A 23,595-nucleotide genomic window follows, 5' to 3' on the forward strand; every position below is an offset into this window, starting at 1 on the left:
CAAAGATCCGCCCCCACCCGCCTGACTCCCGCACCTCAGATAAGTGCAGTAAGGTCCGCTCTCAGCCTTCCGTTCTCCTGAGCAGCCCCATGTCTCAGCCTGTCCTCGCGCAGGAGATGCTCCAGGCCCCTCACAGCGCTGTAGCCCTCCTCTGGACTCCCTCCTGATCTCCCCATCTTTCTTGAGCTGGGCGGCCCAGAACTGGGCGCAGTGCTCCAGGTGTGGCCTCACCAGAGCAGAGCAGAGGGGAAGGATCACCTCTTGCCCTGCTGGCCTCGCTCTGTGTCACGCACACCATTGGCCTTCCTGGCACCAAGGCACGCTGCTGGCTCACGGCCAGGCTGTCAGTCACAAGGAGCCTTGACACTCTGATTCATAGTTGGTGCTTCTGGCCCTGTACTGTAGTAATTTGGGTGTGTTTTTTACTAACAAGCTTTTTTTCTCCTTTATTTCTTCCCTCCCACCTTCCCACTGCAGGGCTTATTAGTAAAGGATGGATTTCACAGAGGCGTATTCCGACCGGTGTTCTGCTGTGGGACTTGCAGCAAGAGAAGGGAATTCCAAAGTGCTGCAGAAGCTGATCAGGCAGGGATACAGCCTTGATGTCCCCGACAACAGGGGCTGGATGCCAATCCACGAGGCAGCAGCTCACAATTCCAGCAAATGTCTGAGGCTGCTAATTAATGCAGGTGAGGACAAGTGGTGTGAAATCACTCAACTTGCAGCTCAACTTCCCTGTGATGTAAAATATAAATTAAATAGATTTATCATGTTCCTTTGTAAATTTGTTTCATAGATATTGACAAGATGTGGTAAAGAAAAAAATGGCAGTGTTATAGTCTGTGAATGACAGCTGGTTTTACTTTATCTTCTCAGTCCAAAGCAAGTACCTGTATATGGCCAGCAATAACTGATACCCTGCAGGCCTTGCGTTTCAATACCTCAAATATTTTAAGTTAAGAACTGTGTTTTTAACTTATTGCTAAATACTTCTTTTTCATTGTTCTCATCTGTAGCTCCATCTGATAACTACATACATTCAAAGACGTTTGAAGGGATGAGTGCACTGCACCTTTCTGCACGCTGTGGGTCCTCGGAGTGTGTCGGGGTTCTTCTGGAAGCTGGAGTTGATCCTGACCAAGTTACCACCGAATCAAACACCGCCCTCTTCCTAGGTGATGCTTTTCTGAAGTCTCAGAGTGACTGCTATGTGGGAGAAGCTGTGCTATACTCCAGAGTTAATTCTCTGCTTGTCATATTTCATGCTTTTGTAGCCTAAATAGTAGTCTTGGGGCTCAGAGGTGGAGTAGATCCAGAAACCACTGATCTAAAGAAAGTTCTGCTACAAATTGTGCCTTAAAACAATACTGAAAAACTAAATATAGGATTCATTAATTAATTTATATAAATTAAAAATACGCCTTGTGAATGAGTTTCATATCGATGGTGTTAAAAGTTTTAAACTTTTTTTAAAGAAAGCTTAAGTTTTGGGCAATCTGTTGGAACACAGGCAGTGGGCTTCTTAAGTTGAGGCTTGGAAGCTATCAAGTAGTTAGGTGCCTACTGCAGAGTTGTCTCTGCTTCACTGGAGAAACCTGCATTTGTTGTCAGTCCCAGCACAATGGCAGTGGGTTTCTAACATGTCCAACTAGAAATTTTGTGACTAAATTTCCATTTCCCACCTCTGTTCTTGCATTTTAAATGTAGAAGTGAAGTAAGCAAATATAAACGGGTATAAAATAATTAGGAAAGTTGTGTCAGGAACTTAGTGATGAGACCACCTGAGTCTCATCACTAAGTGAGTTCTTTAATAAGAGGCTGTTGGATTTTTTGTTTTACTGTTTGATTTGAAGCCGTTGAAAATGGGCATGCAGATGTTGTAAGGTTTCTGATCCAAAATGGAGCAAGCGTTGAAGGATCTCATTCCTGGTCTGGGTGGAATTCTTTGCACCAAGCTGCATTTCAGGTAACCTGTAGGCATATCATACCATTGGCATGTAACAGTGTATTCTGTGCAGTAATTCATAGATCTTGTCTTTTGATCAGGTGATGTTTTCCTAACCTATCTTAACAGTCATAAATGCTAAAGGGCTTGCAGTGGACTCAAGAGTGTATCTAAAATTTCATGACACGCTGATGTTGGGAAGCATTAATTGAAGTATTATTAATACTGCATGCACTTACTGGCTCACTTACTGTATGTGGGAAGTGAACATGTAATATTTCCTGACAAAGTCCTGTTGAGTATCTCCTAATCAGTGAGATATAAGAGTTGTTTCCAGGATAGAAATATGTTACTTTAATGTTTTCAATAAATTAATTTCCATTTGCAAATGTGCAAATGTGAAAAAATAAATTAAACTCAATTTTTTTCCAAAACTTTTTCTGTCATATCTTTAGAATAGCGAGTAGATTGCATTTTTCCTATTTCTATTTAGAGGGAACACAGATGATGTCATTTCCCTGTCAGTTTTTTTTTGTTACTAATAAAAGTATTTATTTCAGCAACATATTGAGATAATGAAAATACTCCTGGAGAAAAGAGCAAACATCGAGTGTAAGGATGACTTTGGAATTACACCATTGTTTGTTGCTGCTCAGTATGGAAGGCTGGAGAGCTTAAGAACACTTATATCCCATGGTAATAGCAGTCTTTTGTTGGGCTTTGTTGTTCTTAAGCTTACATCAGATGCCTGTCATCAGATACAATTTTAATTCTACTTTTGCACTTCATAAATTCACATTTAAATAATTAAATGTGATATCGGTTGCAGACAGATGCAACATCATCTTGATTAAAAGTTGTTTCAGTAGTTTGGTGTAGTTTTCATCAAGTGATAGTAGGAAATAGTACAACTATGGACAGATTAAGGATCGTTGGTCTTCAGAAGACCTTCACTAGCACTATATTACTAGTATTTTGGTGGGATATTGTTTAGGCTAAGTGAAAAGTCCTCTCTCTAGTGATAAAGTGACAGCAGTGGTTTCATCCACAGTCTGTAAGTGTCATGTATCTAAGTGCATGTATCCTTACAACCAGAATTAACTGCCTAGCTATTAAAGCTGAGGCTGCCTTGACCTAATCAGAGGAGGCATGCTAACAGAGCTACCAGTAGTAGGGGAGAACAACTTAAAAATTAATTGCAGTCAAACAATTGTCTTGGCCATTGCCTTTCCTCCAATACTTTTGTTATCATTTGGGGAAGTTAATGTTAATGCACTGTTTAAAAAGTTAGCAGCAAGATAGTGAACATTTCCTTATTGCCGTGGGAGAGACTTGTGTTGTGAAGTCACTCCCTGAAAACCAGTTACTTGTTAATTCGTTGTTTATTTTACACCAAGTAACCTGAAGTCTTTCTGTCAGGTGCAGACATCAACTGCCAGGCCAAAGACAGAGCCACTCCACTACTGATTGCTGCGCAGGAGGGCCATGCCAAGTGTGTGGAGCTGTTGTTATCAGAAGGGGCAGATCCAAATCTCTACTGCAATGAGGATAACTGGCAGTTGCCTATTCACGCAGCAGCTGAGATGGGCCATAAAAAGTAGGTTCGTTCAGAGAAAGTGTTCTGGTAATAAAAGCCTAGCCAACAAAGAGGATGTACAGCTCTAGGAGAAAGGAAAATGAGTTTTCAAGCTGATTTGTAGCTTAGAATTTCTAATTCCTTTCATATTTTAAACATGTTAGCAGTCCCAGTAAAGTGAAGAACCATTTTGAACCAGTGAAGAACCAGCATCTAATCTGGGTCAATCTGTAACTGGCTGTGTTTAGAAGGTTTTACACTGTGCTGAATCGGAGACTAATTCCCTTAGTAGCCATATTACTTTTTAAATGTCAATAGCATATGATTTATACATCACTTGTACAGCTCTTAATTAGGATTACCATTGCAACTGTGAAGTAGCAGAAATAATTGTATGCAAATAACAAATGAAGTCACTTTTCATCCAGGGTGTTAAGAAGTTGGTGGCGTAACAGACACTGTGAAAAGCATCTGTCAGGACCCCCCGTGCTTTGCACATGTATGACTTAAATCTATTAATGATGACAGTAACTGCTGGATTATTAGTAGATGCTCAGTCTTAACCATTGATAACAGATGTTCTTCAACTGAGCTGTCACTGGAGTGTGTGTGTCAAACTGGTGCCTTTTCTCAAACTGATGAGAAGGGGAGGCTGGTAGATGTTGAGTTGATTTTTCTTCATTTTCTCAGGAACAGAGAAATTGTCAGTGCTAGAAATATCTTTAAATCAAATGCTGCCTTCATAGCTTTTGCAGCAGAACTGGCAATCTCTGAGCAGGAAAGAAATTCTCGTGACAAAGGATTTTTCCCATTCCCAGTGTTCCTCATTAGCTAGGAAGGATTTGGGCCGCAGGTGTGAAGGAAGAAATTGAATGATTTTTCTGCTTCAGTATCTCTATGATTACTGTAGAGCAGAAGTAAACATTAATTTTATTTGCAATTCATGCATTCAGATGGCTTTCAGGCTTCATAGGAGTCTGGCTTCTGCCAGAGGTACTCTGTTTCTGTAAAAAGGATTGCTGGATAATAGGAAATCTCTCTCATTCAAATTGAAGTGCACTGCCAGCCTTCCTCAAATAGCAGGGCACAATTTGTTAGAGGCTCTGAAGTCTGCATGTGGCAGGGCAGTTCTTCCAGCCTATTGTCAGTGTGCTGAAGCACACTGTTGTAGGTCTGTGTCTGAAATTATAATGGTTCTTCTTTAAAGCAAACTGAGTAATGAAGAAACAGGTAGGGTTTTCTTTAATGAAGAAACAGGTAGGAGTTGTAATGATGATTAAAAAAATAAGTGTAAGTTTGAAGCTTCATTATTGTGTAAGATCACACAAATCAATGTTGTTTTTAAATTCTTGCAGTATATTAGAGTTGCTGATACCAACTACCAATAGGATTTGTGACAAAGGAAAAAACAAAGTGAGCCCCGTGTATTCAGCAATATATGGTGGAAATAAAGAATGCTTGGAAATGTTACTTAAAGAAGGCTACAGTCCAGATGCTCAAGAGTGCCCAACCTTCAGCTGCAGATCACCCATGTGTATGATTTTCCAAAGAAAGTAAGTACACACCTTATGTTCTGGAATTATTCATAACTCCATTGGATTGTAACTATTTCATTAAATGTGCCAGGGTTTTCCTGGCCTTTCTCCTCAGCTCTTGAGCTGGCAGAGTTAAACTGTGAGTAGCAGGCAGGTGTGTGGGGTGGTTGTTGAAGGCTCCTTGGGGGAGCCTGGCTGTCTGACTCCTGTACAACGTAACTGCAGTCTAGTTCTTGTGCTTTCAGACGGCCTTATCGACAGGTCTCTGTCTTCTGGGAACACAGCTTCAATCTAGAGGACTCTTAATCAGCTAGATTCTTTTCAGTGAGGATGAGTTATTGGAAAGTAGTCTTTTACTTTTCTGTATGCTTGTCTTGTACAAAAGATGAGCAGAGCTAGTCAGCTCAATGCTATAACTATAAAGAGGACTTGAAAATTGAATGATAAATTCTGTGAGATCATGACTCATTTCTTTTTAGGTTGTACACACCTCTAGTATTCAACAGGAAATAAAATGACACTTACTTCATAACACAAATGTCATTGCTGTAGAGGAAAAAAAGAGTAAGATAGAAACGCCTGACTCTAAGTGTACAGATAGTGTCACCTGAGGTGTTCTTCAAACCCCTACTGCTGAGTTTTTCTGTTAGTAATGAAGCTTCTTTATTTTTCCGTGGGAAATTACTCTGTGGAGTAGTGAGCTGTTAACTCAGAGATGTAGATGTAGCAGTCCCTGAGCTCACTTTGTCCTCCTGCCATAAAACAATTGAAGGATTGAGTTTTGATGCAGCTCAAAGCAAGATGAAGAATCAGATCTTTGTTACTTCTTGGCAGTGCTGAGCTTTGTACAGACTTGTAATGCTTTACATTTTAATTGAGTCTTGAGAGCCATTACCTGATAGCATTTACACCTTGGAACAATGGAGAAATTTCATGTTGTAGGGAGTACACCTGAAAATGAATCAGTTCACACTTTGTAGACAGGATTATTAATGTGAAGTAACAATATACCTAAGATGCTCCATTAAAAATGTATCTCATAAAGACTTAAATCTTCTTAAAACTGAGATTCTAATGGAATGATTCATGTGTATGGATCAAAATTTGTTGCTTACACTACCATTTAAATTCATGAGTTTTGGGTAGTTGTGAGTTTTGTTCAACCCCTACTACAAGATATTAAAATGCACTTTATTCAGTTGATCTTAAAACAGAGATCTTGGGACCAGCCTAGATTTGTGATTCATCATTTAATTTTTTCTGTTCTTGTTGATTTTCTTCCATGTGTGACTTGCTCTCAAATCCTTTATTTTTAAAGGATAATAACCAATTTAAGCAATTCCTTAGTGGTTCAGAAGTTCATCACCTACAAACTTTCTTAGCCAAATATTAAGACTAGAGGATGAGCCCCAATTCCTGTCACTAATTGAGGCTTGAACACAGGCATGCAGAGCCAACTTGAGAAACTGCTTTTTAGGAGAAAGCCTACTTTGATTTAAAATGGTGGTCTTGAGGTAATGTACTTTTTCTTCTCTTGATAAAGCTGTTAAAAGAATTAGCCTGGCTGGGATAATCCTTGCTGAATACATATGAATATTTGTGCCTACTATAACTGATAATGACAACATTCATTTTAATAGAAGTTTGTTGGTTTTTTTTAATTAAAAAGCAAACAGAATTGCAACACGTTTTAAAATGTTGCCAGTATTTCAGTTGGGTTGCAGAGCTTCCCACAAACACAGCTGCATATAAACCCTTAAACGCTGCAAATATTGGGCTGCTCCTTGAGTTCACCAGTGCAATCTTTTGCTCTTTTCACATACTTGTGCATCCTACACACATGACATTTCCAAGGGGGACGAGCAGAGTGCTTTTTGTTCCTAACAAGCACACAGCAGATGAGTGGTGTGGCAGTACCTCTGTGCTACAGGTGCCCATAAAAACGATGACTTTGGATGCATCTGTTTATCACCAAGGCTTGCTGTGAAGAGTTGAGAACTGGAAGGAGCCATGCGTTGTTCTTTTTTCAGGACAAAGAGGACAAACGTGTTAAGTGTAAGGATTAGAGACCAGATTTGCTTTAAACTGATGCTTTCTAGAAACAATTGCAGTCAGCATGGAGTAATGGACTTTTTTGGGGAGAGGGGAGGTGGAGGGGCTTATGGTAAAGCAATCTGCTTTCTCAGCAGCAAGAAGTGAACTAACAGACGCCTTCTGTGGCAAACTAATGTAATATCCTCTTCCTTGTGTGCTGTTGATAGGTTTTTTAATTTAATTGATATTCTTCTCAACCACGGGATCACCCTGCTTGGGATAAATTTGGGATATTGCCTGTACCATGGCAAGTTTACTTTGTTTCGACGCTTCTTGAAGATTGGCTGTCCACTGCCTTCTCACCAAGAGCTACCAGAGTTTCTAAGCTGTGCAATTAAAGCCCTTGATATGCACAAGGAATGGATGCCTTATCTGCTCCTGGCTGGCTTTAATCCAGTGAATTTACTGTACAGATTCTGGTAAGCAGATAATGTTACCTCGTTTTCTTAAATAGTGTATGCTCATCCGTAAAGCTGTTGCTGATGCTGTTTAACACAGGTGTTCAGAGGACAGCACAAGATGCATGCCTTGATCAGGAATGGTGAGGGTAATGGAAACTCTGAAATAAAAGACTAATGCTTAGTGGCTGCATTGAGCAAAACAGTTTTCTTTTAGGAAGAAAGTTAGATTGAGGACTGCTGCTCTGAAGAATGGCATCCATTCTCAATTTTTACACTCAGCATTTCTTAAAATCCCCCAAAATTTTGTTGCAAGTTGAGTTTGTATGTGTAATACAGTAACTGTAGGAAGAGTTTCAAATACTGAGAAAGAGATAGGGAGGGACGGGAAATGAATGTAAGGTGAAGCTGGCCCTGGGGTGGGAGAGGAGGAAATGGATAGTTAGAGGTTGGGTTAAACAAAACAATGTGGTAAAATCCACAAATAAGTAAGTGCTTGGTTATGCTTTATATTAGGCACTGCAGAATTAGACATGTATTTAAAATTAGGAAGTTTTTCTATGCTGTTTTTCTCCTGTCCATGATGCTTTGATATCATATTGTGTTGAACAGTAGAGGAACATATGTAAAGCATGGCATGTCTGCTTCTGCCCGTCGTATTGCTACTTTTTGCATGCATTTTTGTGTGTTCAGAGTATTCAGATTTCCATTCAGATGAAGACTGAGGGTTTTATACATCTAGCCAAGAAGATGTGCTGTGAAATTGCACAGCTGTTCATCACGAGTAATACTAAAGCAGCTGTTTCACTTGCTGTTACTTAAACCTCTGTCAGCTATTGCTAGAAGTTTAGAGTGTAAATCATTCTGATTTCTGAGTGCTTACAAACATCTCTGGTAGGAGAGCTTCAAACTGCAAACTTTGTTGATCTGTTTTTAAGTAGTCAAATAAATACGTGTAATCTGACTTCTGTTTCCCCACATGTGACAGTAATGCCTTTTATGTCCTTATGCCTTGACACCTTACTCAAATTTAGGTGTAAATTGAATAAGAAATCAGTGCAGAGGAGAGCACTGCCTGTTGCGAAGGCAACTTATATTTGAGAGCAGGTATTTTTCTCTTGCAGTCTGACTGACTTAAAGAAAAGGTAATGGAAGAAGATAAAATTATGCTGGTAAAGGGTCACACTGTCAAAATTACTTTGAATTTCTCCTTATGTTTTAAGCATGGAAACAGGAAAATGTAAATGAAGAGTTTGTTAGAGAATAAGAAAGCTTTCTGTGTGTTGTTTCTATTAACATATTTACACTACTGTGTAAAATGATATTTCACAGTAGTTTCTGTTATTCAGGATTCACTCTGTGAGTGAAGATACCCTTAATTTCATTCTGGAGTTTACGAACTGGAAGAGGCTTCCTCCAGCAGTAGAGGAGGACCTTGTAAACTACAAAGAGAAGTTCAGTTGGACTCCCAAGAGCCATTTTGGTAAGCAAAACAATGAGGAAAAAAGTTTCTGTGTACAGCAGTCTCCAGGATGTGAGTGGGAAACAACTCTTTGTGTGAAGGAGGTCAGAAAGTGAATAAAATCTGCCTGTCCAGAAGCTGGGCAGCAGAAACAAGTTACCTTAAGGAAACAAGCAAACCACATTTGAATGGATTTTACTCATTATGTTGTTCAGTTCACATATTTCAGGTAGGTGTTCTCAGTCTAGGTTATCTTTTCCACTTCATATTGGTCTCCCTCAAATGATGTGGTTAGCCTCTTGGAAGACTGAAGGGAAGGTGATCAGTGTTACTTGATTACATTTTCTAGACAATATCCCACTGAGTTTGTTTTTTAATTTAATTTGTATTTCCCATGATGTGTCTGCCTTGTTCTGCAAGCATTTGAGAGTAATTAAAATACACACTGTCTAAATCATCATATTAGATAACTGTAAAGCTAGGAGTTTCTTATTACTCCTATAATTGAAATGTGGTCAGCCAAACAGAATCACTGGCAGACTGTCCACCACACCAGTGCTCACCTCATTCACCCAGCAGAACAGCAGCTCCAGCATACAGGCATTGCACTGAGACATGCATTCAGAATGCATGGAGAAGCTGTGCTCCAGTGTCCTTCTTTAGTGCCTCATCTTAAAGCATGTTCTTCTTTAAAAGGGGCTGTCATCATTATGAAAATGTCCAAATTACATTAGTGTTACTAAGTAAGATTTTCTTCAGATTATTTAATGCATTTGTAATATAAGCATTTATGCACTTATATTTAATATGAAATATACTTAATATATTTACTGTAGTATTTATTAGTATATTTATATCTGTTGTTATTATGAACAGTAATAGTAACCAAACCCACACAGAGAAAAAAGGGGGAAAAATTGTAAAGCTTTTGCTTTTCCATTCTTTGAGCCAAGCTCAGTCAGGGTGGGCAAGCCAGCTGTGGCTGGCTTCCCCTTTGGAGAGCGTTAAGTTCTTGAACTGAGATGAGTTAGTCCTGAGAGTGAACACAAGAAATTAACCATGAAGCATTCATGAAGGATGGAGATAATTCAGTGAAGAGTAGAAAGGGTGACCTGCAGACATGTCAGCCTCACCTCTGTGCTGAGGAAGATCCTCTTGGAAACTATGCTAAGGCATGTAGCAAGAAGGAGGGGATATGAGACAGCCTGCGTGGCTTCACCAAGGGTAGGTTCTGCCTGACCAACCCGGAGGCCTTCTTTGGTGGCATAACTGCATCAGTAAACAAGGAAAGACCCACTGATATCATCTGTCAGGACTTCAGAGAGGCCTTTGATGTGGTGCCCCATAACATCCTTCTCTCTGAATTGGAAAGATAAGGATTTAATGAGATGAGGATGGCAATGTGAGATCACACCCACAGAGAAGTGCCCAATGGCTCAGTGACCAGATGGAGATCAGTGATGAGAGGTGTCCCTCAGGGTCAGTACTGCTCTTCAGTATCTTCATCAATGACGCCAACAGTGGGTTAAGTGCACCCTCAGCAGTTTGCAGATGGGTGGTGTAATGGACGCAGCCTGGGAACGGGGAATGGGATGCCATCAGAGAGACTAGACAGGCTGAGCAGTGGGCCCAGGTGAACCCCACGGTGTCCCCCACAGGGAAGAATTCTATCTCAGTGTCTGGTAGACTGGAGTTTCACACCGGGAGCATCTGTCTAAAGCAGGTACCTGTAGACGAGCGGTGTATGATGTTGTTCCCTGTTTGACTTCTGTCGTTTTTCAGCCGACATTCCTTCCCTGTCTCACCTTTGTCGCCTTGAGATTCGGTCCACCTTAGGGAGTGAACGGCTGCGATCTGACCGGTTTATCCGGGCTTTGCCCTTGCCAGTCTGCCTGCAGGACGACCTGCTGTACCTAAACCTGCTGCATGTCAGCACTGTGGCGGAAGCAGAGGAGAACCTGAGGCACAGTGAGGAGGGAGCTCCCTCTGCTGCTGCCTCCAGCTCCGACGGCACAGAGCAGGGGGACGCCGGTAATTCCCCTGCTAGGTGATGGCACTGCCGGCGACTGAACTCGGTGGCTGCAGACATTGTAAAGGCAGTAAGCAGACAACAGAGACCTGCTGTAAGTCACTTTGCAGTCGTAAGTCTTTTCATGCTGTAGTTTTATGTGTTGGGAAGTTTGTTGAAAGTTCAAGGATGTGCTCATCAAAAAGTCTGTTGGAGCCTCCTAAGTCTGCAGATGTTTTCTTTTCCGGTTTTGAAAGGAATTTATAACTCTTACGGAGTAAAATTACCTTGTTCAGTGAACAGAGGCTGTATATAATAGCTGAAGTCTATTTGTTCAGGCACTGTTAATGGACACTGCACTCCGAGTATGGCACATACCAAATGAAATGTCTGGAAGTCGAGGACCAGTATTGTTAAGATACTGTTAAGAATTTCTTTTGTTGAGGAGTGATCTAATTAAACCAGATAGAAAACTAATGAGAAAGAAAATTGGTTTTCTTCCTTCTGTCTGCATTCAGCACTTGAAATGCTGTTCTTTTGCCATCATTTTCAGTCATCTTTCAGAGCATCTTTCTATTCCACATCCTTTGAAACTGCTCCTGCTTGTGTTACCAAGCTGCTGCTCTTGTCACTATTTTTCTAATTAGTGAAAAGCAGATCACTGCCTATAAAGATGACAAGGTTTCTGCCTTACTCAGTGACTAAAATACACCAGTGTCTTTAAAACTGTTTGTAACTTTGATTCCGAGTAGTAATTCCTTAAGAATACTCCCCACACCTCAAACATGTTTACAGTTAGCACTGAACTCTGTGTGAACTGCATTTAAAATGTTGAGAAAAGTCTGGAGCTTTCTGCTCAAATTTACTGTGTGACATAGGTCAGAGTTTGTGTTCTTTAGTAACAAAATTGATTATGGAATAAAGGTAATCCATATCTCTGAATGGGATTTCTTGCATAAAATCTGATTAGCTTTTGATCTTTTTTTAAAAATACTTCTGTACCATGCTACATCAAGCTGCATGTTTTCATTATCCGTGTACAATGCATTTTTGCAGTCATTATCAGTGGATTTTCTTTGTGTTAGCAGCCCCTTCATAACGAAGGACATATAAGGAAAAAAATGACGTTGAAGACTTCTTACCATTTTCATGCTGGTTTCGTTTTATGCTCCATCTGCACCTAACTGGGAAAGGGGCAGCTCTGCCACATCAACAGCCCTTCCCAGGTTGGGTGAAAATGGCTGTGGGGAGGCCAGGAGAGCCCCTGCTCCTCTATGGAGGAAATTCCCACTTGGAATGTGGGGAAAAGGACTCTCCCTTTGGAGGAAGTTCTCCCCTTGCTTTTAAGAAAATTCCTATGTGGGTTGCTGGGAATTTTCTCTCTCTTTGCAGGGAGATCCTATTGGGGATTGTCAGGAAATTCCTTCCTCACATGTGAGGAAATTTCCACTACAAAATGCCAGAAAAAAATTACCTCATTTTAAAGGAAATTTCCCCAAGAAATACTAGAAATTCCTCCCTTGCCTCCCAAGTGTGGGAGGCACAATTACCACTTGGGCTACCAGGTAATTACCACCTCCCTTTGACAGAAATTTCTATGTGGAAGGCCAAGACCTCCCCCCTCCCGTGACACCGGATGAAATTCCCACTTTGATTAATATTTACTTTCTCCACACTTGGAGGAAGACGCCCTGTGGAATAGCAGGAACTTCCCTCTGCTTTGGAGAAAATTGCCATTGTGAGTGCAAAGAAGGGGGAAAGTTCCTCCTTGTAAACTCTTCCAATTGCACTTCCTTGCCCTCCCACCCCTTGCAGCCCCTGTCTGTGTGCATCCCCACTCAATGGGTTCCCAGCAGTGCACAAATGCACCCAGGCTGGTGTGAGCAGCAGCTCCTGGGCTCACTGCATGCTCTCCTGTTTCATTGTCAAGGTACATTCCTTTCACTCCTTGCACTGGGTGCCCTCTACACTCAGCAGCTTGTAAATAACTCATTTCCCATATAGTAAGATACCCGTCCATGACCTTTGAGCCTGGTGGGGCTGGGTGACATTTCACAGGGGAGAGGCAGCCCGAGGAACAGGAACAGTTACAGTGCTGTGCCAGCATGGGCACAGCAGCAGAGCAAAAATGGCTTGAAGTAATGAGATTTGCCCAAGCTGTCTACTTTCCCTGTACTTGATTTGCAAACCTTTAACCTATGGGGCTGGGATGGATTTTGCAGAGGGCTCTGCAAGGGAGAGGAGCTGGGGCAGGACTCCAGGGGCCGGGGCAGGATGCCATGCAGGCATGCTGCTGCAGGGGAGGGCAGCATGAGTTGCTGCCAGGGGAGATTGCTCTTCCCAACTCTGCCTGGCTTCTCCCCTGGGCTCAGTGAGACATTGGAGCCCACATGCAGCCTTCCCTCTTGTAGCCCACAGGTCCCGGCATCAAACATCCCCACAACCACAAGGACACGACACCGCTGTACAAAAATCCCTCTTTCAATGAACTGAAAGAACAATCGCGTCTCGCCGGAGTCGGTGGAGGTGCCAGGACACCTCTGGAAGCCCACTGCTGCCTTTGCTCTAGGAACGCCCTCATCCTGAAGATGTGAAGCTGGTGCCATCTCCACCAGGCTCACTGGTAGTAGTTGCTGAAGGCATGAAGGATATACAGGAAGGTCGTGATGAAGGCGAAGAACTGCAGGAGAGGAGGAGCAAAAGCTGGAGTCAGCAGAGTCCCCACAGGGTACAACTCCATTGTCTCACTGTGTTCTCTATCTGGAGAAACCACTCAGCCAAGAGCTCCCTCCAGCCTCATAGAAGAAGCAAAGCCCCCACATTGCTCAGGATGTCCCTGAGCTGCTGAGCCCCAAGAACCCCCTTATGCTGGCTGCAGAGTGCAGTGGACAAAAGAAGCTGAGGCTGCTGGGTGATACAGGCTTGGGTTGGAGTGTCCCTGCCTTGGCAGTCATATTTGCTTCTGCATCTCCCCAGGAGAAGCTGCTGGTGTGCTTCTGGACTGACTCACCGATGCCGCACAGTTGAGCTGGTAGACTGGTGACCTGAATCCAAACTCGGAGTTGATTGTTGCGTTGGCTTGCAAGACAGCAGCACTCATGTACAGAATGGCTGTGGCACCGTGGTACAAACTATCCTGCAAAACAACGGAGTGGCATGGATCAAAAATCACTCTGCCTTCCTTTCTACCATTCACCCTGGGGACAAGGTGCTACTGTCCAGCCTCTGCATGCATGAGTGTACAGATAGGACGCGCACCTAGATGGGGGCTGGAACCAAGCACTGCCTGGCTGCTTCACAGCGTGCTCAACCCTCCTGCATCCACCCAAGGGAACCCATCTCCAGCTGGAAAAGCACAGAGCCCTGCCACAAGCTCACGGGTTGATGGGGAGGGAGGTGGGAACAGCTTCTGTCGCACCCTGAGCTCTTCTCCTTTGTTCTGTACTCCAAATGGGGCCGAAGGCGATGAAATGCCACGCAATGGAATAGCAAAGCCTCCCCCAGGCATTTCCAGGAAATGCTTCACTTTGTCCCCAGTGAGGAAAGGGACTCTTATTTGCAGACTGGCCAACCCATCTCCAGCTGCTGCTACCACCCACCTCTGCCCATTTCTGAGCCCATCCTTACCAGCACTTTCCAGTTGTTGCTGTTTTTGTGAAGGCCGAAGAGGTAACTTACGAGGAGCAACAGGGAGATGAGGCAGGAGGTGAGGGACACGTACATAACCCATCCCTGCAGCAGTGGGAAGGAGACTGAGGTAGCAGCAACAAGGATCCAAACCCAGGCCCCGCAGATCTGGGAGACAAACACAGGCACTTCTAGTGAGCACAGGATGGGGAAATGCCTTTCTTCTCCCTGCGTCCTTACATACATCCTTCTCAGATCAGCCTTCACCTTCGGGCAGTGCAACACGGCCTCCGTGCAGGGCATCCCTGGACCAGCAGCAGCATCACAAGCTGGCACAAGTTGCTCTGAATGCTCTTGGGAAATACCTCCCAGTGTTTCTTACAAAAAGGAAGTCATGGCTGCTTTGTTTGACAGAAGGAAAAGCCTCACCCTGAGGGCTTCGGCAAGAAGCCAGAAGCTTTTATCTCGGAAATGTGAACCACTGATGTCAGCCCAGCCCTGCCTGCCTATTAATCTCCTGGGCCTTAAATCACAGCACAAGGAAGTTGTCTCCTGACTTCACATAGCAGCCCAGAATGAGTCGCTTGCTCCATTTCCACCTCAGATAATTACTGAGCAGAATATAGCATGCAGGGCCGCTTCGATGAGCTCTCGCCAGCCGTGCTGGTCAGCCTCCCTGGTTCACACTGACTGCACCCACGAGGTGTGGATTTTGTGTGCTGCTGGTACCACATCGTGGCAATGAGCTGCTGGGCCCTGTGTCAAAGTACAGCTGCAGCTACTGCAGCCAGTCAGGCTGGATGCCCTCTGGACTCAGTCACAACGTGAAGATGTATGGAATTTTATACAGTACAAGAAGCCCACTTGCCTATAGCCCCTCGAGACCTCTGAAAGACTTAATACAAAGAACAACATGCCTTTAATTATAAGCACACAGCACTCTTCAGCCTTTCTTAGCTAGCTGGCAGCCCCCTGTGCAGGCTCTGTGCTGGTGCTGTAGCTCAGCTGGTCCTCAGGGTGCGCCGAGAACAGCGTAGCCAAGAAGAGTACCTCCGTGTGTTCAGGATAAGCCAAAAGAAAAGAAGGTCCTTTCCATTCAGGCTCTTTGCAGGATCCTTCAAAGACTACTCCCAAAGTGTTAACCCCAGCGTTCCCTAAGGTCGCTACCTAGGTGGCAGAGCACAGCAAAGCTGAGGGTACTCACTATCTCCGGCAGGATGAAGGCGTAGGGAATGGTTTTAAAGACGACCGGTCCGGAGGGCAGGGTGGACTGCGAGGCGGCTGCAGTGGGAGATGCTGATGCCATCGCTCCTCAGCTGACGCCGTGGCCGCTCGGGCTCTGCTAGGCTCGCATGTGTCAGTGCTGCACCACTCCCTGCGGGCTTTTAGCTGACACACCCGCGGGGACGTAATCGCAGAGACCAGCCCAGACTGGCACCACGCTGCTTCCTCCAGTCAAAGGAGTGCTCACTAACCCTCCAGTTACCTCCTAATGCACCCTGATGTCAGCACGGGGACGGGATGGGCTCCCAGACCTGCCAGCACTGCCACTGGCAGCAGCACACGGTCAATTGAACGAGAAACGACAAAGAATCCACGCCATACCAGCACAGAAATGTTTCCTACAGTCCGATTTTGTCCTTGGCACTCTCTCAAGTGTGAAGTATTTTCGTTTCCACTCTCTTTGCCTCCTCCCCTTTCTGCTCAGGTTTCTGCTTGTTGTTCAGAAGAATCCCCCACACCCAAAGGACATATCCAACCCTTGAATACTTACAGCCTGCCACAGCCTTGACAAACATTTTCTACAGGCAGCTCAATGCACTGGTGAAAGATGGGAGAGTTTGTTTGCTCGGAAGAACATCCACTAAGAGACAGCTTTGATTTCCAGCTCCTTGTGGCTGCGCTTTGGATTCAATGAAGGCACTATTTGTTCTGCCTCAGCCACTCAAGAAGTGTAGGAAATAACCAAAGGAATAAAAACCTGAAGGTGGTATCTCTGGCCTATGTCACAGAGTAGACAGAAAGACTCCACCAACTTGGGCAATACTCTGCAGCAAGGGGAGGATGATATCATATATCTCTATGAGAAGGGCCAAATTTAGCCCTCAGAATTTGGCTTCCAGGCTCCTGAGCAATACAGAGTAGAATCAAATCCATGATGAGGAACATCATCTGAACCTGTCCTAGGCCAGGGGAATGTGCTTTGTAGGACTTCCAAAGGCTCCAGTTTACAAGTGCTATCAGTGAGGACTGCCCTTGGGCTTTACAGTGCTGTGATCATTGAAAGACCTTATTTTAAAATATTTCAGATCAGTTTGGATGTAAATTCATGTGTGACTTGGTAAACGCTCACCTCATCGAACACTGTGGCAGTGTGCCCATCGCCATGGACAAAGCGTGCAGACATCCTCCAGCACAAAAGAGCAAACAGATGAGTAACTTCCTACCGGGACTGCGTAGCACATAGGACCTGTGGTTACACAGTGCTCAGGGAAAAGAAGCCCTTAACATCATGGTCCATATGAGAAATACCCTGCAACTCATCAGCCTGCACTCGGAAGCCAGCACAAAGTGAGCTAACTCATGGTCTAGCCATGCAGAGGGGAATCGCAGCGTTCCCTGAATTCTCACCACCACTGATTTGTACTGGGTGGGGTCAGGCACACATTCCTGTGAATAACTCAACCTTTTCCTGAGTGAGAACGGAAAACAGTAAAACAGTCTAAATAAGGAGCAACCTGCCGTCTGCTGATTGGACAAGAGATTACTTTTTTCTTGACCTCGTTCCACAGCATTCTTAAAGATCGTGGCTGTTTTCCTTGCCTGCTACCAGTCCACTTGGGTGCTGAAACAGTCTTTTGTTCACCCTGGTCAAAACAAAATTGGAATTTAACTGAAATCTGTGTGAGAGAAGTGGTGCCACAGCATTTGCTCTGCTTCAGCATGGAACAACTGTGGCTACAAGAGGTTCATGTAGCAACAGACAGCCGTAGCTTTGGCTGACACTGCAGAGTGGAAAAGGTAATATAATTTATTTTAGTTAAACCAATGAAACAATGCCGTCTCCCTCAAAATGTTATTTTTAATGTGTGAAAATATTTCTTGCAATACAGATAGTACACATAATTTCTCTTTGGTAAAAGTTTATCTGTGCTGTTACCCTACAATCCATTCATACTGTGGGATTGTTTTTCCTCGTTTCTCCTAAGAAATCGTAGGCCAGCTCTGAGATGTCAAAGGCTGTGTGAGTGTTTTCTGAGGATAGCAGAGACTGAAGGGCACCATCGTTCTCTCGGCTCTTTCTCAGAAAGTCAGCAATCACTTTCCAGCGAGAGGCTTCGGACTCCTCCTCTGCCCACTTGTAGCTGGGGAGCGAAGTGGACCGGAGGAGAGGGAAGGCTGAGTTGTGGTACACCAGGATGAACACAGACTTCAGGAATTCTCGATCTTTCTGCAAAGAAGAAAAGCATTTGAAATCACTTCTATGCAAAAATATGCAGTACTGTCAAGCAGTTCTACATAAGAGAAACCAAACAAAAACATCCAATCAGTCTCCAGTTCCTGGGAGACCAGACCTTTTTAAACATCAGTCAGGCTGGATGAGCCTCAAACTCAGCACAGAATTATGCTGTGTAAGCTACAGATCAACACATCAGCGCTCCAACTGCTGGAGCCAACACACTGCAGTGGTACACAGCCAAACCCACAGATGCTGCCACCTCTGCTGAGGAGGAACCTTGTGATGCTTATCTGGTCAGTCCCCGTGGTTTTCACAGGCAGGGGGTTCTCTGGAGAAACAGACTATGCTTCCCAACGAGCCATTCAAAGGCATCATAAGCTTCTCAGTGCACTAAAATCCCTGCCCACATCCCTACACCTGATTTTCAGATCAAATCTTACTGCACTCTGCCTGAGGAAGCATTACTGCATAGTTTGATACTAAAATTCATCACTTAAAGAGAAGTTTTAACCTTCTGCAACCCTTTTCTCCATCTGGTGAAGCTGCCTATGTTGAAGCAGCCTGAACTGTCAGGCTTTCTTTTGGTCCTACCTTCAACTTTGGATGTTTTATAGTTGTAAAACATGTTTAATTTAGGTTGGGCAAACAGAGGAGACAACACACTGGAAAGTCTAAATAAAAAGTAAAAAGTGAACATCATTTTCTTCCTTTTTAATACTTAATATCTTAGTATTAACTCATCTAGTCTTAATGGCAGCTCCTTCATATCTCCCTACTTATGTTTGTAGTCACATACATTAGAAATGAAAGTCAGTTTGCTGGGGGCAGTGGAAACCCTGAGACCTCTGATAAACATCTCAAAACCTTCCTGATTTCAGAATTATTTTGGTTCAAGCTCTTGCAAAACTAGAAGAGAGCTTTGCACTTTTTCATTGCTTTGCATGAAGTCTTGTACTGCCAACATTTACCACAGAAAGTTATCTCGTGGGGTATTCATATTTCTTCCTAAAAACACCAGTGTATGAAGAGAAGACTCTTCTCCAGAGCCCTGCATGCAGAAACTGAGTGTGTCTGCTCTTGTCCATGGGGGAGACACACATCCTCTCTGCCCAAATCCCACCTGTCCCTCCAGTGCTCTTGGCAGAGAGATGCAACAATCCCTTGTTCCTCACACCACAAGACTCTGAGCAGGAGGTAGGGCCATTCTCTGTGTAGTTATTTCACATTCTGACAGGGCACTCTACGTATAGAGACAATTATACCCTCCCGTGTTTGCAAAACCTAGAAACTAAGAATCAGCCTGGTCAATTCATCAAGCACTGCTTCAGAAAAATTTGGATGCCTCCTTTTCCAAACACACTAGTACATAGTCTTCTATGCAAGAAATACAGAGCACTGCCCCCTTGAAAACTCACCTGCCACTCAACCTCTGCTAGGAACATGAACAATATGACTTGCATTGGAACCTCTTTGCTACTCCTGGGAAGCTGAACAGTTCATGTCTCAGCAGAAGATTAGCAGTTGAATGTCATAAAAGCACGTAAGAAGGAGCAAGACCTAGCTGTCGTGCCAGGCAGCAATCCTGCCATAGGAGTGGCACATGACAAATCAGGTAAAACTGGATGGTTCTGGGATTCTGAGGAGTTACTAATTCTCTGAGCAGATCAGCCTACGTTTTGGATGAATGGCCTTGAAAAAGCTGTTCTGCTTCAATGGCATTTTGTTTTGTTTGCATAAATGGGGAGCTCTCTCTGCACACCTATTTGGTAGCGTACGCAATGAGTGTTGCTTCCAAGATGTGAAGAGCCTTACATCAACACTCAGTCTTTCCCATTCAGTTATCTACAGCTGCTCTCTGTTCAGAGGATAGGAGACAGGACTAGACACAGGTAAGCCTGCTGATGTGGCCAATTCAGTTTGTCTGCAGCTGTCTGCATGCCAAAATGGGAGACCACAAGTGTTTAACATAGGGAGATTGCAGAACTTGGGGCCTTCCTCCAGGTAGACTGGAACAGGACTAGAGCTGGGAGGCTGGAGGAGGAGAGATTGTTCTGAGGACGTACACAGCCCTTTTATACCAGTGGAAAGTTTTTACTGGGCAAACACTGCAAGCACATCGTGAAAGAAAGGCACATTTTGGGCACAAACCTATGACATCTTCCACATTAACAATTATATTTACAAACACTGAGACAAAAAGTTACAAATTAGTTTCATAGTCCTCCTACTTTTCTGTTGTAAATATAGTAATAAATGTTAAGAACTATATTTAGCATATCTGCATCTTCTAAGTAAATTTATGGTGAGAGGAACAATTAACTCTAGCAGCAATGCTGAAAGAAAGCTTCTAGTTTTGTATTAGATTTAGTGTATGTCAGAGAAAAAACTAGCACTTGGTAATGTACTACCTTTTCTGATCTCTTCAAAGTTCTTTCTCTGTCCGCCCAAGCACTCTGAAATGAAATGTAAAATATACAATGGGAAATCAGATTGAGATTGTGGAAATCTGGCAAAGTTCCACCTCTACCTGCAGAAATCCCTCTTTTACTGCAGCCCCAGGGTGGCTTAAGCCTTTGTTGCAGTCCTTCTTTCCTCATTTCTAATCGTTAATCACTTTGAGTCCTTACATCCTTTTCAGATGTGCTCAGATGTTCTCTTGCTTTTGAAGAGGCTAAGGCACAAGAGATCTGCCTGTACTTGAAGTAATTATGACTTCTCTGCTGCTTGGCTTTTCCATTTATCTTTTTACAATATAAATTAAAAAGCTCAAATTATGTAAACTAGCTGGGAATTCTGACACATCGGATGTAATTGAACACTATACAGAAAACATACCCGCAGTGCATCCATCAGGTCTGGCTGATCCACGAGTTGAGGAAAAGTTGCTAAAATAGGATTACAGATTAATTCTGAAACAAAAAAACAAACACATTGGAGGCAAAGAAGAAATCGGATGGTTTTCAAGGCAGAAGACCTGCTATGCCTAGAAACAGCCCCCTCCCCAAACTCTTCAGAGGGAAAATTAGCTGTAATAGTACTCCAGAGCTGCAAAAATTGAAGAGTTCTCTGACAAGAGCTTTCTACAGCAAACTCTCTAATTGCTGAGAAGCAGTTAGCAAGGGAGAGAACAGATGTGCATGAAAAAAAGAAAAACAACAAAAAAACCAAACCAAGTGCCAGTTTATTAGGAGAAGCCAGCAAGTAAGAGACCTTACTAATTTAACCCAAGGGTAGAGTAGGGTGTTTTCCTCACTGCACCTGTCTTTTTTATAAACATCTGAAATTGTGACACCTGGTTTGGATGTTATGAATAAACATGCTTTTATTCTGCCTTGATCTGGCTTGTGTTGCATGTGGTTTGGGGATAGCTGGACAACTGCTTTTTCAGAACACAGCAGAATACAGCCACCCATTTTAGAAGTATTATTGAGTTTGAAGTAAGAGCATCAATTTGCCTTCGTAACACCAGAAAAAAAAAAATAGAAAACTGCAATCTGAACAACTTCTGAACTTCTGAACTGTGGGGGTAAAGCCTTTAAAACATCAAGACTGAATCCAAATGGCAGCAATTTAACTCCAACAGAGATCATCAGCCTGATGTATTGTCTTATGTTACAAAGTTCAAATCAGGCAATTGTGGTGGATGGATCTTAGCTGGCCTTGAAACACTGAGCATCTTCTGTTTCTCACTGATGAGTTTAATAAATAAAGCATTCATTCATTCAGGGGTCTGACTTGCGTATACACTTTGACTACTTGCTGTCTGAAAGTTCATGAAAACCAGGAAGGCAGTTTAGTTCTGAGCATCTTTGAAAGGTGAACCTGTAATTCAGGTGCCTCAGTATGGCATCACGTGGATTGTAAGCTAAAATGTAGAAGCAAATTTATTTGCCATAGGAACAGAGGTCACATCATTCAATCTGGGAAAGACAGAAGAGAAAGCACAAGAAAATTACTTTGCAGTACCACTGCCAAGTCATGTGCAGTAGAGTTAAGAAAAGTAATGTTTTCTGTATTTCAAGTGTGAGTGTGTAACAGAGAAGACTGTAAACTATCACAATTCTGCTGAAGGAAAGGCGTGGAAGGAATAAGATACAGACTTTCAAAATCAGCACAAGATAGAGTTATAAAAGCAGAGCTTTTCCACTTCCATCTCTCCCCACTGCATTGACCAGAAAGTAAATACTTGAATCAATGAAAGGAATTAAAAGAGGATGACTTCCTCCCAGTGACAGAAACAGCTGCTTGTGGGCTTTTTTGGGGCTAAGTTTCACTGAAGACACTTCTCATACTTCGCAGAAAACAAACCTATTCTCGTGGTTTCTGCATCTTGCTGTGTGAACTGGTGCCAAACAAGGCAACAAGTTAGATGCAAGTTGAAATATTTCTAGTTCGAAATGCAAACACACCAAGAGGCTGTTTCCTTTTGTTAGCAGGGACAATAATTTTCAATTTGTTCCCACTGCACCTGCAGACAGAAAGTTTAAACACTGAAATCCTTGACAGAGGGAGCATGGCTTCCTAACAGTGCAAGACAGTTGGCTTCTTCCCTACCAGGAAACAAAGCAGTAAAAGCAGTCTGCGTCAGTGAGAGTTGCTCTTGCAGACCCATTTAATTTTACAAAAGAAAGACTGCAGTGACTACTTCTCTTTGGCAATCTGATCCTTTTTTAAACACTCTCCACTACTGAGTTCTTCTGTACAGCAGTGCAATCCTTACCTGCACTTTGCATGTTTATTCTCTCTCTCAGGAGTGCATCACCAAGTATTTGTCGATAAAATATCAAGAGATGGATGTAGCACATACTGCCAATTAACGTTTCTGGTAACAAACTATTGGGAAAATAAAGAACACTTTTATTCAAAATGTTCCTGCAAAGCACTGCTCTCCAAAACATAAGAATAACAACAGGTTCAGAGAGATGCCATCAGCTCAGATGGGCGACTCCACGAAGCACACAGCTTGGAAGGGCACACACGTGATACAGCTCTAACAGCCAGACTTCTGCTGTTGCCACTTTCAGCCTCCTCTAATTTAAAGCTTTTTGCTTGTTTTCAACAGCACAGTTTTAAGCCTCAGAGAATGAATGTAACATGCAGGTGAGACAGCGCTCAGATTTTTCCATAGCCTATGTTGCAGGGAAGGAGAACACTTCAGATAGATCTCTGGGACCATTCTAGGCTCAATTATGTTCTCATTTTACAGCAGCACACACAGATACTTACTTCATGATGTCTTTTGACTGTGTGCTTAATGACCTCAGTTTCACTACAAGCACAGGCTGCTTCTTGAGCGAAATAAGCTGATGAAGAACACCACTGCCTGCTTGAGAAATAGATACACAGTTAATTATCTATTTTGAAATGACACAAAGAATTATATTACAAGAATGAATACTGACATTTTTTAAGAGATGGTTTTTTTTTCTGGAATTGTAATAGTTTACAGATGGTCTAAAAATCAGGAGGAATTGAAAGCTTTTTTTTTTT

The 23,595-nt window shown here is 43.1% G+C and overlaps 3 protein-coding genes across 5 annotated transcripts; 1 reads left to right on the forward strand and 2 right to left on the reverse strand.

Moving 5' to 3' along the window:
• On the forward strand, positions 1-11,821 carry ASB3 (ankyrin repeat and SOCS box containing 3). Of its 2 annotated transcripts, none has more exons than XM_003203636.4 (10): positions 1-53; positions 478-689; positions 1,017-1,175; positions 1,854-1,966; positions 2,506-2,641; positions 3,365-3,542; positions 4,877-5,074; positions 7,318-7,569; positions 8,898-9,031; positions 10,793-11,821. In XM_003203636.4, the coding sequence occupies exons 2-10, from the start codon at positions 494-496 to the stop codon at positions 11,059-11,061; spliced, it is 1,635 nt and encodes a 544-aa protein (XP_003203684.1). In that variant the 5' UTR covers positions 1-53; positions 478-493; the 3' UTR covers positions 11,062-11,821. The 2 variants fall into 2 exon arrangements, with proteins under 2 accessions (XP_003203684.1, XP_019468028.1); XM_019612483.2 differs by having other exon boundaries at positions 32-48.
• A 1,657-nt stretch (positions 11,822-13,478) lies between these two features.
• MALL (mal, T cell differentiation protein like) lies at positions 13,479-16,035 on the reverse strand. Its single transcript, XM_003203637.4, has 4 exons — positions 15,850-16,035; positions 14,646-14,813; positions 14,029-14,154; positions 13,479-13,698 (listed from the first exon to the last, which is right to left on the reverse strand). The coding sequence occupies exons 1-4, from the start codon at positions 15,949-15,951 to the stop codon at positions 13,636-13,638; spliced, it is 459 nt and encodes a 152-aa protein (XP_003203685.1). The 5' UTR covers positions 15,952-16,035; the 3' UTR covers positions 13,479-13,635.
• Positions 16,036-17,707: 1,672 nt separating this feature from the next.
• On the reverse strand, positions 17,708-23,455 carry LOC104909458 (nephrocystin-1-like). 2 transcript variants are annotated; one of them, XM_010706337.3, is made up of 5 exons: positions 23,332-23,454; positions 22,826-22,938; positions 20,941-21,014; positions 20,514-20,558; positions 17,708-18,096 (listed from the first exon to the last, which is right to left on the reverse strand). In XM_010706337.3, exons 1-5 carry the CDS (start codon positions 23,334-23,336, stop codon positions 17,818-17,820), a joined length of 516 nt encoding a protein of 171 aa, XP_010704639.1. In that variant the 5' UTR covers positions 23,337-23,454; the 3' UTR covers positions 17,708-17,817. The 2 variants fall into 2 exon arrangements, with proteins under 2 accessions (XP_010704639.1, XP_010704640.1); XM_010706338.3 differs by lacking the exon at positions 20,514-20,558 and having other exon boundaries at positions 23,332-23,455.
• Positions 23,456-23,595: the final 140 nt, after the last annotated feature.

This window comes from Meleagris gallopavo, chromosome 2 (genome assembly GCF_000146605.3).
Source record: "Meleagris gallopavo isolate NT-WF06-2002-E0010 breed Aviagen turkey brand Nicholas breeding stock chromosome 2, Turkey_5.1, whole genome shotgun sequence".
NCBI classification, from domain to species: Eukaryota; Metazoa; Chordata; class Aves; order Galliformes; family Phasianidae; genus Meleagris; species Meleagris gallopavo.